General features: G+C 41.8%; 1 protein-coding gene across 1 annotated transcript in view; it reads right to left on the reverse strand.

Annotated features, from left to right (window-relative positions):
• The window catches only part of cadm3 (cell adhesion molecule 3), a 100232-nt gene that overhangs the window by 39000 nt on the left and 41020 nt on the right, over window positions 1–20212 (reverse strand). Inside the window, exon 4 of the mRNA XM_084370046.1 lies at window positions 2299–2451. Coding sequence (XP_084226172.1) covers window positions 2299–2451 — 153 coding nt within the window. The remainder of the gene's footprint in view (window positions 1–2298; window positions 2452–20212) is intronic.

The following is a 20212-nucleotide window of genomic DNA, read 5'->3' on the forward strand; positions in this document are numbered from 1 at the left end:
AAGAATGAATCACACACACACACACACGAGCGCTGCGGTGCCAAAACTGGATATCTTTGGCCGATGTTCCCAGAGGGGTCTGTGCGTTTTAAACATTTTACCATACATTTTTAATGGTTTGGCTCCCTCTCAGGGGTCATGAAATATTTATTGAACGCAGAATACAGTGTCACAGCTGTCAATTACAGCGAAAAAAAGAATGCTTGAATCACAATTACTGCAAATTTGGAAGAAATATGGAGGTGTGGTTCTCGTGTTAATTTGAATTTAAAGAGCCAAACTAGACCCGCCTTCACCCTTGCTCTGACACACACAGTCCCCTCCCCCCACTTACACACATACACAAACATCACATTAACATTTCAGGCGCTCTGCTCGTTCTGCTGTCCAGAGCAGCTATATTGAATTCTTTGCTTTGCAGCTCTGCCAAAAGCATTTGGATAAATATCATCAAAATGTTTTATTCACAGACGCTCCCACAGATGTTGATCGACTATCCCCGAATTTGAGGGACAACCCCGTGGCCTTCCAGTCACACGGGACAGCCGTCGAAACATAAGCCACTCCTGCCCCGCCTTAAATTTCACAACTTCATCTTATCTTGTTTCCATTGAGTTCATTCTCCGAGGGAATTAGGCAGACATTTTCTGCGCTTGGTTTACATCCAGCATTTTTTTTATCGGTATTAAATTTGAAAAGCTGAGAGAAAACGGCAAATACTCAGAAATCCTCTATTCCAGTGAAAGCGTATTATTCGTCCACATCGGAAGGTGTGCCAAATTAAGGGATAGAAGCTCAGTTGTTGAATAAATGTAGATGCAGGTTTTTCATTATCAACTTGAAGAATAACTTTCATTACACAGCAATTGCAAAGAAAATAATAAAAGTGGACTTGGATGCCCTGAAATATTGGCCGTAAATCTGCCCGCCACAACCCTCCCAGGAATATCCAACCAGCTGTCTCTCCCATGCATACAGTAAGTCTCCATTGCGGTTGCATCGCCATTAGTTGGTGCATTACAGTATTGCCAAGCACTCTGCTTTGTTCTTGTCTTCAAGTGAAACCATGAAATATGTCCAGAATTAGCTGACACCGAAGAACAATAACAACTCGACTCATAAAAATCAATACTTGAAAGACTGTTTGTGGGGGGCCAAAGCCGATTAGGCCAATATCTAATCAATAAACAGGTCCAACCACTGCTGACAGGATGGCCGCAATTTATTGCCGGCAGCGAGGAAGCATCGCACATATAACATCGATCACAAGGATGATGAGTGGAGCTGGTTTATCTCCACACAAGAGTTATAGGAGGTCATAACCTCGTAAAAGGTTAGCGCTCTGAGGAAGGATCTGGATCAAACTGGATAAGGGCATCACAAGGAGCACTATGGAATCATGACATTTCCACAAGTGATTGTTGTGGCAGCTTTACCCACACTACAGACTAAATGTGGGAATATCTCCGCTTTGACACATTGATCGACAGGTGCTGTGCTGATCGACATTCTCTTTTAATCTGTCTTTCATACGTCCTCTAACTTCACGGAACTGCTATGTGACCAGTGCTTTGCCTCATGCCAACAGGCAGACTCTTTTAGCATGTCACACTTACAAGAGACATCCACAGGGTCAAACTTCATTGTGCTCTGAGAGAGGGTAAACTCTGCAGGGTAGGTCAGACCAACACAATGCCACAGCGGTGCATCAAGGTGAATTCGAGACACTTTCTTGGTGTCCTCTGAAACTGGCGAGCAGGCATTTGTTGTAAAATTGTTATTAACAGCGTGACAGCCGAGGAGAAAATAAGAAAAGATGCCAAAAGCTTGGAATCATCCATTCAAATTTGTCATAATCCTACAGGTTTCGGGAGAGAAATGAAGATAGACTGCAGTGGAACTGATTTGTACAGCCGTCAATCAGTCTCAAAGAAGACACGCCGGAGCACGAACACAAGGAGGGTAAGAATGTCACTCCGCACCATTTGGCCTCAGCAAGAACAAAGACGACATTTTGAGAAAAGCCTAAATAGGAAATTGATATGAGAAGAAACCTTAGGATTGGCCTCAAAGAGAGGGATCCATCTTGAAGGACAGAGCCCTCAGAAATCGAGAAACCCTATTTAACACAGCTGTTAGACATGCACATGACTCACTTTCATTTCCAGGGTTTATTTTAAGGTCTGGAAAAAGTTGCAACCTCCGTTTTTGGCAACATCGAGACAACAGATTTTCCCCCCCCGATATGCACATGGTGTGAATGTGTGCTGTGTGTGTGTGTGTGTGTGTGTGACCCACCTAGCACGGTGACTGTGGCTCGGGCGGTGCGGACTGGCATGGTGAAGATGGAGCAGGTGTACTCGCCCTCGTCGGACAGCTGCACTTCGGCGATGGTGATGGAAAGCTCGGTGGACGTCGAGCGGTGCAGCTGGATGCGGGTATCTCTCAGTGCTGAAGGTGAAAGAGGAACAGGACATCAGTAATCAGAAATGTGCATTTGTAATTATTCTGCTTTATGAAATATTAAGGAGAAAAAGCTGTACAAGGTCTGCCTTTTAAATTATTAATAGCTGATTCTAAGCATTATGTTATTTTTTGGCTTGTAAACCTTTATAACTTTAACACAGCAATTAATTGTGTGTTTTTCTCTCACTGCAAGGGCTGCGTAATAGTTCTCACATGTTTCTTGTTCTACTAAAGGAGAAGCGAAAGGAAGGAGGAGGTAGAGGAGGCAGAGAAGAGGAGAAGAGAATGAGGTAGAAGAGACAGAAATAATGTATTGATAGGGGGAAGAAAAAAGTAAAAAATGGGAGAAAAGTAGAGGAGTCTGAGGAGGTACAGTAGGAGAAGAAATGTGGCAGATTGGGGCAGATTGAGAAAAGGAAGTGAAGAGGGAAAACAAGAGGATGTAATGATGAAGAAAAGGGAAGTGAGGTGACAGAATTATGGGAAGTGAGAATGCCGAGGAGGGTGGTGAAAAAAGTGGGGTGAAGATGGGAGGAAGATGGGAGACAGGAAGGTCAAAAGAGGCAGGACAGTAGGGAGGATGGGATGGGGAGAGTCAATGTGGCAGAGGTGAAGGAGGAAGACGTAGAAAGGATGGCAAGAAGGAAGGATTGGAAGAGGGAGAAACAGGGAGTTAAAGAGGGAAAGGGTGAGAGTTAAGTAAAGTAAAAATGTGAGTATGAGGATGGAAAGAAAAGGGAAGAAGTAGATGGAAAGAGAGTGAAAGGGGTGAATTTGAAAGTAGGGACATAAACAATGAAAAGAAAAGGAGAAGGAGAGTTAGTGAGAAGAATAAGAGAGGCGGGAAGAGAGGAAGAAAACATGTAAAGGAGGGCGAGAAAGGATGGGAGAGCAGAGTAAGAGGCAAAGTAAGAAAGATGATGAGCAGAATTTAAATCATGGGAAAGAGAAAGGTAAAATGGAAAGGAGGAGGAGAGAGGGAGGGGGAGAGGTGTTTAGAGAGAAAATGATGTAAGAGGCAGCGTGAGGAGGAAGAGGAGGAGGAGGAGAAAGCGGAGTGAGGAAGATGAGGTGAGAGAGGAGCAAAAAATAGCAGAGACGTGAGTGCGAACAAGGCAAAGAAAGACAAAGAGGGGAGTAAAAGAGATGCAAAATGAGCACGAGAGACGAAAGAAAGTGCAAGAGCGAGGGAAAAAAACAGAGAAAATAAAACAGAGGAAGCATAAATAGCAAGAAGAAGAAGGGAGAGGCAGTGAGGGATGGGTGGGGGAGGAAGGAGGAGGACGAGGAGGAGGAGGAAGAGGAAGACGAGGGAGGCAGGAGGGAACATAAGAGAGACATAAATGGCTTTGTCATCAATGAGAAATCCAGCCATGAAAGAGGGAGAGAGAGCACAAGCGACCAAGATAGATGATGATGATGAAATGCTACGAAATAACCGCTCGTTTCTGTGATAGCATTGACCTCTACGGTGTTTGTGCTGTGTGATTGCTGTCTGTCTCCCCGCCTTTCTATCTGCCTGTCTATCTAGATGCCTATCCGTCTATCTCTCTGTCTCAATAAAGGGTTTTCAGCTTTGTTCTCTGGCGCCATCACGCAGAGTTGACTCCCCCACAAATAATGACTTAATATATAACAAGCAGAGTAACAGAAAGCTGATACCTGCAAAAACAACCGTGGGTTGAGAAAAGTGAAAAGTCCGACGGAAGTTGTTTTAAGTTGCCGTAGCACGATTTTTGTCTCATTCCTGGTCTCAACTGTGAAATACGAGGTGAAGTTTGAGAAAACTCCGTCAAACTATGTGAGTTGTGCTGGAAGGTGACGTAGGCACGGAGACGGTTTCTGAAGGGTCTGACATGGCACAAACGTATGAGGAATCGGTGCGGGTCAGCAGCTGTGAAACAGACAAAGCGGCCCTTTAAAACTCCCACAGGGACACATCCCCTTGATGTTTCACAGCAATTTTGAAGATGTTCAAAGCACAAACCGGCTCCGATGTCACCCATTGGTGTGTTGGGTTTTTCGGAGCCAGAAGTGGTGTTTGCTTGTCAATCACAGTGTAGCCACGCCCTAAAGCACACCCTGCTTTATTGTCTATTTTACTCTGAATGGAAACATCGTTTCGAAATAAACATCACTCTGTATTGAAGAAGACTTGACACTGATGATTGAAACCATAAACTCATTAGGAAACTGTTCACTGAAGCGATAAATCAAGTGAGAAGTAGGGTCCTTTTCTCATGAGCTTGAGCATGAACAATTCAACCAGTGGAGTATATTTTATACAGTCAAAGATTCTTACTTAGTGGCAATGGTTTTGGTCAAAGTTAAGTTTAAGTTGTAGTTTTGGTGTATATGGTTTTGTTTCCAACAATATAACCCTCGTCAGCACCTGTTTCCCTCATGAAATAAAAGAGACAATCAGAAAAACGACCATCCTGCTAAGAGGCAAGCTTACTCATCAGTTTCTTTTAAATTCAAGTTTTAATTTCCAACATTCAGCGACATTTTCAAAATAAAAGGTCTTGAGCATTCGGAAGTTTGTAGTTTTGTTTTGTCAAGTCTTTTCTCATTTCTTATTACGACTCTGAAATGTAGAAAACAGAGATTCGTTCCTCGTTTCCCAAACAGGGAACAAGATGACATTGATTTTTCTAGGTTGCCAAAGCAACACTTTTCTCATGACGTGGGCCAAACCACTTGAAAGCAAAGAGTGCATTTTGCGAAATATGAACACAGTGGTTTAATTTGAGGGAAGAAACAGTTGTTGTTCAGAAATGAAGCTGGCTGTCTACAGCCAAGTATCTCAGGTAGGGCTGCCATATATGTACCAACTGGGAAAAGAAGCGAACAGCTCCTGGTCGATGTTGAAGTGTGTCTGTTGCACCTGTAACCACGCACACCAGTGCACCGACCACACCCCATGTTCGGCTGCTTCACTGCGTCCTTTGGTGTTTAGTATAATTTCTCCCTGAGAACCTTAAGAAAAGTGTATTGCGTGGGCGAGTCCAATTATGTGAGTGTGAACAGTATGTGTGTTATGTCTTCCTTTCATATCTTATTGTTTATTTGCATTTGTCAGTACTGAGCCACATCTGAGTCTGTTTGTCTACTCATCTCTTTGTCTTTCTTTCAGTCTCACTATCATCTCCCTGTCTCTCCATTTCCCCATCTGTCTGCTCCCCTGTCTATCTCTATCGCACCCCCATGAGATCACACACACACGCACACACACGCACAAACTTGTGCGTTCACACACACACACACACTTCTGTTTCTCTTGATATTTTTCAGTTATTTCATCCAACACTACTTTATCTTCATGCCTTATCACTAAGCAAGGTCACTGCATTTGTCTTCATGAGCTACCCTCCCTGTGTGGGTGTGTGTGGGGGTGTGTGTGGCATGCGGTCACTCACACAAACACAGACACACACACACTTATCCATGCCCTCTGGACCCTGCGCTCAACTATCAGTCTCCCTAATTCCCTTCCCCTCATCTCTCCTCAATCTCCCCGCTTTCCCTCACTCTTGTTCCTCTTCGTCTTTCTCTCTTTCATCTCACCCGTTTCTAATCTTTTCTGACTCCAGGCCTCCCTATCTCTTTTTTTTTTGTTGTTATTTCTTTTTTTCATTATAAACAATGTATATTGTTTGCGAGTACAGGTGTGATGGATTTTCCGAAAACGCTATGATATCTAGTTATGGGGGCGTATCGATCCGGGAGGCCCCTGAAAATTGTACATGTGCGCTGTTTAGCCTGCGACGTGGGCAACATAAATAGTCTGCCAATAGGTCACACTCTGCCGTTTGGCCCTACGTTTCTTTGGCGAAGGGATGTAATGAATGTCTTAGTATGGAGATAAATTGGATTAATGGATGAAAGCTGTGTGTGTGTGTGTGTGGTAGGGTAGGGTAGGGTTAGTGCTTGTTATTTTCTCATAGAACATGTTAGGTGACTGACATTTGGAGCACGTCCAAGGCTTGGACGGACATGAAACTCGAAACATCGAAGCATTAGAGTTCGCAACTTCGGACATTTTTAGAACTTTCTAAACCAATTGAAGTTTTTATCGTAGTTCACATTTCCTACTTTTTAAAAGCAGAAAAAAACAACACCAGCCTGCCCTTTCTGAGCAGGCAAACAGGCTGCTTAAAATGAAACTCTCATGGTTGAATTATTGGTACAAAAGATGAGCAACTGCACAAGAAAATATGTGGATTTGAGATTAAATTCTGGCCATCAACCGTAACAATAGACCATTATTGAATCGCTCTCTCCCTTGTTACCTGACATCCCCACTGCCTTTCCCTGTAAAGGCATAAAAATACCGACAGTAATAAAAAAGGAAATCTCTGGTCCTTCAATAAAAAGTCAAAATCACAAGCCTGTGTAGTGTGTACATACAAACTTAAAGAAGATAAGCTATCTCCCAAGAAGCAATTTGGTGAAAAATAACCAGTCATCAAGCTGAAAATTCAGCTACATTCACCAGTATAGCAGTCGGTAGAAGCCTGATTAAACATACAGCGGTTTTCATCAGTTCGCTTTCAGATTCTGGGTCGATTTTTTGATTAATTCGGAATAATATAATGGTATGATGGCTTTTTAAATTTGCTAAAGTTTGCTGAAGTTGCTGTTTTGTGCCTCTGACTGTGGTGTGCTTCTCCATGGCAACATCAGCTGAGGGTGTCGCAGTGTTTGGAGCCATCTGCTAATCAGACAGAAAAAAGTTGCAATTATTTAAGTGCTTTCAGAAACAGTAGCTGTCTCTTGTTCAGCAGCCAAATTTCCAATGTCATTCAAAGTTGTTTAGCAGAGAACTGTGTCTTTTTAAAAGCACAGGTGCGAGTTATTTACGACTGATTAATGGTAACACATAACTTTGGAGCTGTTTTAATGCAACAAGCTGTCTTATCTTAATTTTGTTGCTGAATTCCCAAATGGTATCTGGGGAAAAATGTTCAAAATCATTCTTCTGCTTCCCAAACTTTTGGTGAGACACGAAATTATGAACTCAGGAAAGTCAATAACAAACTGGATGTATAATTAAATGTTATTTTTTTTACTTTTACAAGTAAATGTTCATGCTTCAGAGAGGCATGCCGCTGTGGAAAAAGGTAGAACTGGTGCATAAAGACAGTGGTGGAATGTAACTACGTTCATTTACTCAGGTTCTGTACTTTTGAGGTACTTGCACTTAAGTGCTTTCATTTTCTGCTACGTTTTACTTCCCCTCCACTACATTTTGAGGCAAATATTGTTCTTTGTCTCCACTACTTTATTTACTAGTTCTTCTTTATTTAGTAGTCTGTTCACCTTGCTGAACTCATCCTCAACACTCCACTTCCTTGGGTTGGTTAGTCGGGTCGACCACCGTCGGTATTCGATGAGTTAATATCAGAAACTTTAAGACTCCAGATCTATTCGTATGACTTTTTAGTACTTTTAATAATGCTGCATAAAGATAGCGGAGCAGAGAACACAGCAACACTTGAGGCTCAAGTAAGCCACCCGTCCCCATCAGAAAAAAGACAATATAGGTTGGCTTTGAAAGCAGCTTATGACGACACATATTTGCGTTTTGTGTTTGACTGCGACCTCTAGTGACTGAAGTAATTATTACATCTGCAAAGGAGGAAGTGAGGAGAAGTCGTTTAAAGAGCGAAAAGTCTGTATAGGGAGGAGGTCGGGGATGGACGGTGGAGTTTAACAAGCACAGCTGTGAGTTTAGAGTGACACCAACTGCGTTACAAAACCCTAACTCTAAGTAACAAAGTTTTTTTAAGACAATACACAATGTTTTCCCAAACCTAACCAAGTACTTTTGTTGCCTTAACCAAACCAAACTGTGAGCTCACAACGAAGGTCGAGTTTGTCCATTGCTGGTGCAGTGTTGTTTTGGGAACAGTGATACTGTAAATGTTGTTTTGGGACACACTGGGAATCGATCTACATGCTCCACTTGCAGACAAAAGTGCACTGGCTGGAATGGCAGTGGTTCATCCCCAGCAGGACTATGGTGTCGTTACATTATCAAGGACTCTGTTGTGTTTCCATGTTGTTGTCGCGGAGAATAAAATGTGAATTTTCAGTGAGAATAAAGACGTCTGCAAACAGCCTCTTCTTCGTCTTTGCAGCTCAATGTGTGAGCATATGTGCGAGTGTGAGGGGTTTCTAAGTGGTGTCAGGAGGGCTTTGAGCTGAGAAGATGGAGCATTTGTGCTTGTTGATTACATAGCAAGTACAGGGTCTGCTTATCGTTGTACAAAGCTTTTTGTACATCAGTGTTTGAAAGTGTGTTTGCACGTCTCCTTTGCTTGTGTGTGTGCGTGTTCGGTCAGACAGCGGTTTTTGTCTGCAGCTCAAACTCGAGACCCGATACTCCCCAAAGGTCCAACTGTTGATCTGGTCACAGCAGCTATTTTCGCCTACTCGTCTCCATCCTCCACCTCCTTCCCCCTACCCCTCCCTCAATCTTTCTCATGCTCTTTCAACTTCAAACATTCAGGTTGAGGGGAATTTCTCTCACAACACATACCGAGTGCACATACATATATTCCTTTTTCATCTGCCTCCTGCCTCCTCATGCCTTTCCAGCCAAGTTTCCACTCTGACGAAAACTCTCTCAAATTCAAATTCGCTTTATTGGAACGATAGGGGGAGAAACCTGTGTTGCCGAAGCAAAGTAAATCAGTTACAGACCAATATTTTCACATTTCTGTCTCCATCCACCTCCCAGCTTCTGTATCTCTTCATCTCCCTCTTCGCCTCAGCTTGAATCTGCATTCACCTCCCTCCTTCCTCCCTCTCAGTCCATTTTCCTTCCGATCCAACTGTCTTTCTCCTTTCCTGCCTTGTTCTTCTCTCTTTCGTCTTCTGTCTCCCCACCTTTCCTCCTCTCATCACTCAGCTTTCTCTCTCTCTCTCTCTCATTTTGTTTTACATTTTAGGCATTTAGCTGACACTCACATCCAAAGCGACTGCCTCTCTTCTCCCTTCTCTCCCTCTCTCTCTCCCACACATGTCGCCTCCATCCTCCCATCTGTTTTCTGAATATTCTCTCCAGCTCCCTAATTATCCGTCCTTTCCGACAGCTGATCTGGGTTCAGTGACCGCTGGCTTCCCTTGATCATACCGTTCCCACTGATCTGAGAGTGTCAATTGATCCTGGATCAGTGCGCCAACTATGAAACGCTTGATAAACACACACCTCTGTCGGCTTTATCCACCTTCCCCTCCGCCTCTTTCTCCCTCTCAATCCACTCGTCTCTCTTTCCCAACCTTCACACAGAATTAAAAAAGAATCATTTAGAGGCGGCAGCCCAAATTTATGCAAAATCAGCGGAAGAAGGCAAACAGAGTGATGATGAACCAAACTTTGCCCACGGTGGTGCAAATTGAAGCAAGGAGGCATTAGTTCCAGTTGAAACTTGAGAGAGAAATGTTCCCAACGGTGTATCAGCTTCAAGCAACATGCCAATGAAATCCTGCCATGTAGTATTTACAGCAGTGAAAAAATGTCCATTGGGGATTTCTGGCAAATAACACTGACCGATGACACATCCTAAGAGCTAGATTACCTAGAGAAGACACAGCTCATGCTGGCTGCTCAGTTTGCTGCAAAGGGATTAGAAAGGAAGCACAACAGAGTAAAATGTATAATGCCGAAGCATAGCTTATTTTCTCATCTTTTCCTCACCTTTATAGTGAAAAGAAGTCAAGGAAGCAATTATCATAATGGCTGTCACTATCAGCCCGCTGCTTTCAGCTGCTTCTGGGTGTCTGCGTGCCACCACATTAACTTTGCTGCTCATTTTTTAAGTCAAAGGATCAGACTAATGCAAAGTAAAGTGGGGAATATATTCACCCTTCTCTCTGATGTCTCTTGATGTCCTGTAGTGCTTTGATTTTGATTGCCTTTGTTTGCCGGTGTGGTATGTCAGGTTCATCCTCGCTTGTACAAATGGCTAGTATAAAGGAAAAGTTTGACATTTTGGGAAAATGCCCTTCTGTGCTTTGTTGTCGGGAGTTAGATAAGAAGATCGATAACACTCTCGTATCTGTCCATTAGATCTGAGGCTGGAGCCAGGAGAGGGCTAGCTTAGCTCAGAATAAAGACTGGAGACAAGAGGACACAGCTACCATGCTTCAGTCTATACAGTGAGTGAGAGAGCAGTGACTTTTAAGGTGCAATATGTGGGAATGGTCGAATCCACGTATACTGTAAGGGGGCAGCATAGAACCAGAGAAACTGCTAACTCCAGCTGCTGTTAGATAATTAGGTCAGTTAGCAGTGCAGCTAACGGTCCTGACTTGGATCTCAGAGCGGTTAAATGCGACAGGACAGGCCCAGGCTAGCTGGTTAGCATGCTAAGATATCTCAGCCACACAGTGCATTTTACTCTTTGACATAATGTCTTTTCTTCATATTCTGTTGATAATTTTAACACATTTTGAATGCTTTACATTTAAATTCTTACGTATTGCACCAAGCTGGGGTTACTACTGTTGGAGAATGAAGTCTAAAACACTGCAGTTTAGCTCTTTCCTGTCTTTATGCTAAGCTAAGCTAACCAACTGCTAGCTGAGGACTCATTTTTGCTGTATAGACAGAGTGGCGGCGATTTTCTCATCTAATTCTCAAAGAGAAAGCACGTAAGTGTGTTTCCTAGTGACAAACTATACTCTTCTAAGGATGGGACTTGGGACTCTGCTAAGAACGAAACACAATTAGAAGAAGAGACGGAAAAATTCACACCTGTTCTAGTGATGTGCTGGATGGCAGGTAAACATCAGATGAAAGAGAAGAGACAGACACGATCACAACTGTTTTGCCGTCTGCTACAAATCAACATTTCAGCATGAAGAATGCAATAATTCCTGAAATGTTGATTCATTGAAATAAAAATAAAAGATTGCATCAGGTATGGTTGTCTCCTCCTTCGTCTGAGGAAGAAAATGAGAGTGTGGAGCGATAACAATTAGACTAATATAGTATAACCATATGCGCGTCTGTACTGTTTTATGTCTGGTTTATTGATTTATCTTTTTGCGGGTGAGAAGCAAAAGGCCAATTTCTGAATCACACAGGGAATGTTTTTCTTATATTTACTTCATTAACCTCGAAAATAAATTGGATTTTTTAACTTTGAATTCTTTGTTTCCCTGTCCCTTTCATCTCCCCGCACTTGTCTTCTATTACATGTGATTATTTTAAGGACACATGGAAAAAAAATAGAGAGTTCAGATGATACAAAGCGAAAAAGTAGAAAAAGCTTTCTTTCATGTGCTAGATTTCAAAAGTCTCTCCCGCAGTCGCTCAGTCTTGTGATGGCTGTTGTTAATACATTCTCCAGAGAGCCTTCCCAGACACCAAGAAAACTTTGACTGATGCGATGTGGATCAATAGTTTTTCAGAAAATGTCAAAAAACATTTCACGCCCTGCATTTGGAGTACAGTCTCGCACTGTGTTTGGAGCCGTCATTGTCAGTTTGTGTCGCTCTCTGAGAGGCTGAGTGTGGATCTCACCATCAATTTCAATATCTTCTGTGCTCGTTTCACTTAAGTCTGCTTAACACTTATGTGCTCATGAAATGATTTACAAGATACAGTCATTTTCACCACATTTAAAGTCTGCCTACTCAATATCCTCCAACCAGACAAGCGCTTCCCCGTCCACCGTGGTTTGTAAATCACCGGAGATCCATCACCTTGTTAAATTGTTCAGAGGCAGATAGCCCATCTGATGTCTGCTGGTGTGCTTTTATGGAAAGGAAAGAAGCCGCACATGACAAATAAATAAAATTATAGGCAGGATGAAAGTAAATATACAGATTTTTTTCCCCTGGTGAGGAAATGTGTTTGCGAACCTCCAGTTGTGAGTATTTGCACTGCATGTCTACCTTCATTGTCTGCATACTATGTAGAATAAGCATATGAAGCGCACATTTCTCTGTGGGAGCCATGGGTGGATGAGCTCATGCATTTTTATTGATTGAACAGAACAAAAAAAATATATATACAACATGGTCCTTGAAGGAAGAGAAATAATGGATGTTATGTGGCAGGGACACAGCTGGAAATATAGTCTCACATTGCACTGCCATGATAACCTTGGCGCTAACCCTTCATGAATCATACAAACAGGTTTGTGAGTGTGTTTTCCCAAAAGATTTTATTTTTTAATCAAGAGCCGACCAACCAAAACAAATATCTTCATTCATCCTTATTTCTCCGGCTGAAAGTTAATCGTTAGCTTACAAGAGAATATAAAGCATCCAATTTGTGCTACTGTCTCATAATCTGTCACACTGGAGGAAAGTAATTTTTATATTATTGCATCTACGTCATGTAATATGCATTTCAGAGTTTGGGCTCACTTTACGAAATTGTTTTGGGATGACTTTGGTGTGAGAATGTGACCTCGCTTGCGGTGCACACCCCGCCTCTGTCCTGCTGTTGTGTAGATTACCAGGATGTAAGTCAATTGTGTGACATCAGGCCATTTTTCATTACAAATAAACACATAGATCTAAAGCACATAGAGTGATGTTGGCTCACATTTAAAGTTTGGGTGTAATATAGCTGGACCATGAGTTGTTTGCTAATGGGCTCGTAAATTAATTAGCAACATTTCTCAATTGCATAGAATGGAATAAATTACAACTTTATCGTCTGGAAAATTGTCTTTATATCAGCAAAACATATACCCAGACGGAGAGCGGGTAGATGAGCAGATTACTTCATTAGATCAACAGAAGATGAATCAGCAACTGTTTTAATAATTGCTTCGGTCTCGTTCGAGCTAAATGTGATTATTTTCCATCTTCGGACTAAGAAGACGCCGTGTTGTGACGGACATTTTTCAAACTGTTTTCTGATATCTCATGGACGAAACGACTAATCAAGAAAATAATCAGGTCGCCGAACGAACATCAGAGCGTCCCCCAGAGGTCAGAGTCTCAAAATGAAGAACAAAGCATGAGAATTGTCTGTCAGGCTTCATCTCTTTTGCTGACACTTACTCAGCCTCGTCTGTGGTTTCCTCATTATTTTGCTGTCCGTGCAAACTATTCTAGCGAGCTCGTGAGCTCGAGCAGAGTTTTGTAAACTCATTTCAAGACTTAGTGGCTCACTCTGACACTGTTGTGTCTCCTAAGAAGAAACTCAGACAGTCCGCATAGATGTTCTGCATTAATACCAGCTTTAGGCAAGTTGTTTTGGATGAGAGCACCGGCTAAAAGCCAGATATGTAAATGTGATGTCCTTATTTGTTCCCCTTTCTTTGTCTTGATTTCGGCGTTTGGGTTTCTCCGCCTGTCTTTATCTCCCTCGTGTCCATCTCTTTGTCTAGATGTCTCCCTGTCTTTGTCGCTGTCTCCCGGTAGTCTCACATTAACGTAGGAACCCATCTGTTTTCATGCTTTCCTCGTCGTCTAATCTCTTCTATTAGCAGCTTTTTTCTCCTCTCTTCTCATCCATCCACCCATCCACTCCCACACGTCCCCTCCAGGGTATCTTCGGTTCCTTAAAAGGGTCTTAAAATAAATTATCTAGAATTAAGGCCTTAAAATGTATTAAAATATCCTGTATTGGCTTCAGCTATCAGATCATTTGTTTTTCACCGTGGAATGACAGGTTCCTTTGCTCTAAATGTTCACGCTCAGATTAATACAGGACAGGATTAGCTGTACATGTATTTTGTCATTGTATCTGCTTTAATAAACACAACTGGGCTTTGTGTCCCTTAACAATTAATTTCCTGTTTTGCTTTATCTTTATCCGGGCAGTTATAGTTGCAGAACTCTCATTAGCTCTGCTCCACTGGAACCAGGCTGGTTACTTTTTATTTTTTATTTTTTTTAGTCTTTCTATTCACTTCCATGTAGCTTTAAAAAAGGTCTGTTAAATGTGTCCACACTATGTTCGCCCCTCTGTGTGTCTGTCTCTCCGTACAAAGCAGGGACCATTTAAACTGGTATCGTTGGCTTTCGGTGCCTGACTAATGATTTAAGTCAGTTTGAGCTTTCAGTCTACCACAGAGTTAAACTGATGCGACCCTGATTATGCAGCAACAACACTTCGTATATCACAGCTTTGATTTCTCTTTGTTTTTCACATTATTTGCGAGTCAGAACTTCTTCAAAATTAAACCCAAGGTCTCTTTCCTTGTATCCACTGCATCATTTTTACATTCTCACTTCTCTAGTCCTCATAATGTGATGTCTACCACTCTGTCTTTATACTCTCCGTCAATTTTCATCCTTGCGTCCCTCCCTGTCTCCCCCATTCTCTGATCTTCCACTCTGCAGTACAGCGACCATCACTGTGAGGAGTTGTCACTCATGATTTTCTTCTTCTTCTTCTATCTCTCATCACACTGTTCGTCCATCCCTCTCCCTCCCACCCATCCGTTTTTGTCGAGCCTAAACTCTCTACAGCCTGGTGCATGCTGTGCGGTGTTGGACTGTGATGGTGAGGAGTCCTGATTTTCTCTCTTCAATCAACTCTCTTATTTCTTTTCCCTTTTCTGTTCCTGTTCTAGTATATCCTGCTTTTTATCCTTATTCTCACCCTCCCCCCGGCATCTTGCTGTATCAGCTCTGAAGCACTCTGTCGGTGCTTTGGAGTTCGGGCCAACTGCATAGACGACTCGCTGCTCCGCCTCGATCTATCATTTCCAAAGTGGAGCGTTGAGGAATTTCTAGTCACTATTTTTCCTCCTTCCTGCTTCGTTTTTTCGATCCCACCTGTCTTTTATTTTTATTTTCTTCTCAATCTGCCTGCCATTCCTTCATCTTTCACTTCTTGGCTGGAAAATTACAGTAAACTACCAAATAAGTGTGTTTTTTGTGTCAACATGTGGGTGATAGCGAAGCTCCGTTTAAAGGAGCAGAACAACTTCAAAAACAACAAATCATATTAAAAAAAGCTTTGGAAACTGCTCCATTGAAATTACCATGAAATTTGTGTGACTTTGACACATGTTTGTTTGAATCATAACCATGATCTGTGCCTCCAATCAAAGCTTCTCTAATTAATATTCTTGTTTTGCCAATAGATCAAATGGTTTGTGATGTAAAAGGATTTGAATCCACAGAGATTTGCTCACATTAGAAAATTGTTTTGGTGAATGTGTTAACAAACAATTTCCTATTTGCTCAACCAGGAACGACATCAGCAATCATCTGGAGTCGGGTTTCTGTCCAACTGACAACATTTCCAAAATTCACTCTTCTTTAGCTCTATTAAGCTTCAGCTAACTGCTAGCTAGCTTTAACTCTGTCTTTGGTTTGGTGCTGGGCAGGTGTACATTGAAAATAGAACAGAGAACAGAAAGAGAAGAGAAAATACAGACACTGTAATGAGACTCATCAGCTTTCAGAAGACTCGCCTCCTGCATCTTTAAGTCATTTCCCTGCCTATAGGTAATCACAGTTAAAACAACATTATGCAGAAATTGGCATTTTGTGCGATTTGGCGCCCCCCACAGTTTCTGAGTGCAACACCACTATTGTAAATACAAATCCCAGGTCTGTAACAGTCTGTCAGATGTAATGTAGGCGCTAACTACAAACAGAACTCATTACATCATAACAATGTTATGTGTTGAAATCTTGTATGTTGAAGTAAACATGTATGTAACGCTGTGATCCTACCCTCTCACTGAAGTTACATAGTGCAGAAACAAGTGATGGGGGACAGAGACACCATTCACCCTGTTACAAGACACCGTGGCATCAACATGACTTTGAAGCTGCTATTTTAAGGTAAAATGTTGCATAATGTTGCTGGACTCTTGACACCGTATCATATGTTGATGTCTCGTTTGAGTCCAAAACATTGTCTTTTACGTCTTCTTCCTTCATTCTCTTCTATACTCCTTCCTCCCCCTTTCTCCCCCTCAGTCTCGTGTCATCAGTGCATACCTCCATCCCTCCTCTATCTTTCTATCTCTTCTCTCCCCTCGTCTTTCTCTTTCCATCTGCGGGGCTTTAAAGATAATACATAGATGAGGGGATACATTCTGAGCTCCCCTCGTCTTCCTCTCCCCTCCCTGTCTCTAGACTCTCTGCCTCCCAGAGTACAGCATCTGCTGTGCATGTTGGTCCACTGCAGTGGGGTGGTTTTCTGCTTCATCTCACTTCCCCCTCATCCTCCTCCTATTTTCTCCTTTTCCTCCTCCTGCTTCTCCAATACTCTTCTCAATTTCCACCAAAGTAGAGGTCAGCCTTTAAGTGTTCCATCACTGCAGAGAAGAGCCTCACTTTCTACCTCTCTCCTCTCCACTGTGGTTGAAGCTCCATCTGGAGTAAAGACTTGCTGATCTCTCCATTTGTCCTTCCCCACCTCACTCCGTCATTCTCTCTCACCGCTCTGTTTTTCCAAATTGTCAGTTGCAAAAATTTTGGCCCTCTGCAATGAAAACTTCTCGGCCTGTATCCGTCCATCCTCTCGCCATTCATAACTCCATCTCTCTGTCACTTCACTTCTGCTGTTAAGTGTTCGCTCTCTCTCTCTTTCTTTCTCTCTAATTCTCCAACTGTCCCAGTCCTCCTTCCATCTGCACCAGACTCTCTTCTTTTCACTCCCAAGTACCAAGTCTGTTGTGTGATGTTGGACCAATGAAAAGAGGCAGGCTACAAAAAGTTGGAGCCAGCATTTAAGCTTGTCAGGCTCTAAAGTTTTCTTGAAATCATTTGACTTTAACAACCATTTTGGGGCATTTATTTCATCATGTCAAATAAAAAGCGTACGACTTTCTTGTATTGCAATCACAGCCTGGTAATGTCCCCGGCTTTATGCTCAAACCGGCGGCTGTGCATGCTCCTTTTCACTCTTGACAATGTTTTGAACTATGGGTCTGTGCCAACGCAGTCACAAGTAATCATTAGTACCAAAACTCCATATTTATAGTGTCAGTCCTTATTTACAGTGTCATTTTATTTCTACCACTAGCCGTCCCTCTCAGATATTTTCTTTTTTCATTTCAAAATGCAGGGTCTGTTGTGTGATGCTGGACCAGTGCACGAAGGTGTATGAAGTCTCGCTTTTCAAAATATTATCAAACGCCATCCCGGCTTACCAGCCAGTGAGGCCATCGAGTTGCACCAAATGGATTATTAAAGAGCTGACAGTTTTTCTCTAAAAAAGTCAATGCATGAATTGGACACATTGATGCTTTTCACCCATCAGAGTGGGAGTTTACTCTCTTATTCCTTTGTTTTCATTTGTTGCACTTACAGAGCACTTTCAGCGCCATACAATACTACAATAACGTGCTGTTTGCCATCTCAGTTCCCTAATGTCTTTATTTGGGGGTTCTTCTCTTCAACAAAGCTTTTGACCCAGCATGTACAAAGTAATTATTAGTGCCCAAAGATGCAGTAGCAAACATCTCTATCTCCTGTATCAAATTAAGACCCTATTTACATCTATTTATCTCATACTTGAGCGGATTGGATAGTTTTCTGATCTCAAAAGAGTAGATGCATCCAAGAAGCATTCAAGACAGACTGAATTCCACTTCCTCAAGACACATTCATGTTGAAAAGGTGTAAATCTGTCTCTTCACGATGCATCAATAATCTTTACTCTGTCAGCAGTGTGTGGCTGTAGACTCTACACAGTCTATCCCTTGTGATAACTGCAGCTGAAGTGACACCGAAATAAGCCGTCGTGTCTGACGACGACAGAGAGAGAACACTGTTTCAGTGATTTCAACACATATGATGATACGGACGGCCCACCAAGCTGTTGCAGCATTAATCTGATCTCTGATTGGTTCTATGACTTAATGAACTGTGTAGGTGAGAAAGCATTGATATATGCAAACATGTGGGAGGGGTGTGAATGAAAGCCCTTGAAGGACATATCATTTTCATTTTGTTGTAAATTAATGTGATTCATTCACATGTTTGCGGGTAATCTTAGCCTATACGTTGATTTGCATGAAGCCTGGGAAACTAAAATGGATCGCAATCAGAGTTGTGATCTGGCCAACAGGGATGCACATGTAAGTCCATTAAGATAAGATTTACTCTATTGTCCTCGAGGGGAAATTTTGGCTTGGGCAATTAGTGCTGCATACAGCAACAATCAACTTGGAACAATACCCATCTGACGAGGCAGTACAATGTAGACAGCTCCCACATATGTTTAAAGTGCATCTAGTTCTATACAGATGTTACATTTGAAATGATACATGAATGGGCTCATAATGACCGTATTTTGATTTTAAGTATCTGCACACTGTTGAGTGCCGAGGTAAAATGTTCATAATGAATATCTCAGTCTAAAGGAAATGTACATTTTTCCGTTCCTAGCCTTTACAGAGTAGTACCCACAGTTATGTACTCTTTATCAAATATATCATGTAAATGGCATTTTAAAAAGGCAAATCAACATTATAACATATATAATGAAAGCAGTGGTCTCCTGGAGTCGTGTCATGGTGTTACTGTGTAACAAAAGACTATTATTTTGAAATAAAAATCCTCTCTGATGACATTCACTTACTATATTTTAAAGCAGTTTCCTGGTCTTGGTTAACTATTGTAAAAGTCAAAGCTGATTAGAGCTTACGAAGTGCTGACTTTTTAAATATTTACTCACAACTACAATCTGTTTTCAAACTATAACAAGTTTCCCTACTGTAAACCTAACAATGATGAGGTTGAAACCTGTAAATGGCTGGATGGTGTGTGGTTAATGTGCTCCTGAGGATGTACCCATTAATTTGGAAAGTGCAACAGCCAAACTGGCTGTAGATAAACTTCTACACTTAACTAACTGATGTTTGTAACTTCATCAATCAGTAAGCAAGGGGCAGACTTGGCTGGTTTTAGTGCAGGCCCCTGCTTTGCTGCAGTTGAGCCAGAAAACCCAGATACCCAACCCTACAACATCTCTATGGTAGAGCAATGTCCTACTTTCTGAACGGGCATAAACGTTACAAGTGAACACAACCTAGACATCATTTATATTCCCTCCAAAACATATTTGCAGAGACGTGGACTTCAGCCCACTCTTGCAAACTGACTTGACAGAAAACAACTTAAAGACTCCACTTGGACTTAGAAGTCAAAGACTAATGACTTGACTTTACTTGAGACATGGAAACTCGAATTACTTGTCTGTGTTCATTTTATGCTTTCAGTTTAGTTTCTTTTTTAAGTCTCCCTTTTGGTTTACACTGTTCAAAAGTGACGGGGAGGGAATATGTTTCTGATCCAGGGAAAATTAAGGAATAAATAAGCATTTGTAAAGTTACTTGTTTTTTGTTTGATTACATATGACCCACTGAATATCAATAATCACAGTACAAAATTGTTGAACAGATTGGATAAATCAGGCAATAATATCATTATATGACAGGCACTACCTCCTTGTCGTTTCTCTTTCTAAAGACTGGATACTGCAGGTAAGACTGGAGATTGATTTAGGACTTAGCTTGCCTTAAAGGTATAATTTGTAGAATATGGTCATTATTCGAAGGTAACTCCAAAATACAGGGGGCAGCATATCACCAGAGTAATGGACAGCTGCTGCTCTTTGGTAAGTATCCTTGGCTGTGGCAGGGGATACAGTAAGGAGGTGATTTACAGCATTTCTGGCCAAGAGTTTTACTTCAGGGACAAAGTAATGCTTAATGTTTTAAATTAAATTCTGGCCATATCTTAAAAACTGCTCCTTTGACTAAGCACTCAACTTGACACAACCTGTGACTTGACTTCATTT

Source organism: Pagrus pagrus (genome assembly GCF_965226575.1).
Source record: "Pagrus pagrus genome assembly, chromosome: 12".
Classification (NCBI taxonomy): domain Eukaryota; kingdom Metazoa; phylum Chordata; class Actinopteri; order Spariformes; family Sparidae; genus Pagrus; species Pagrus pagrus.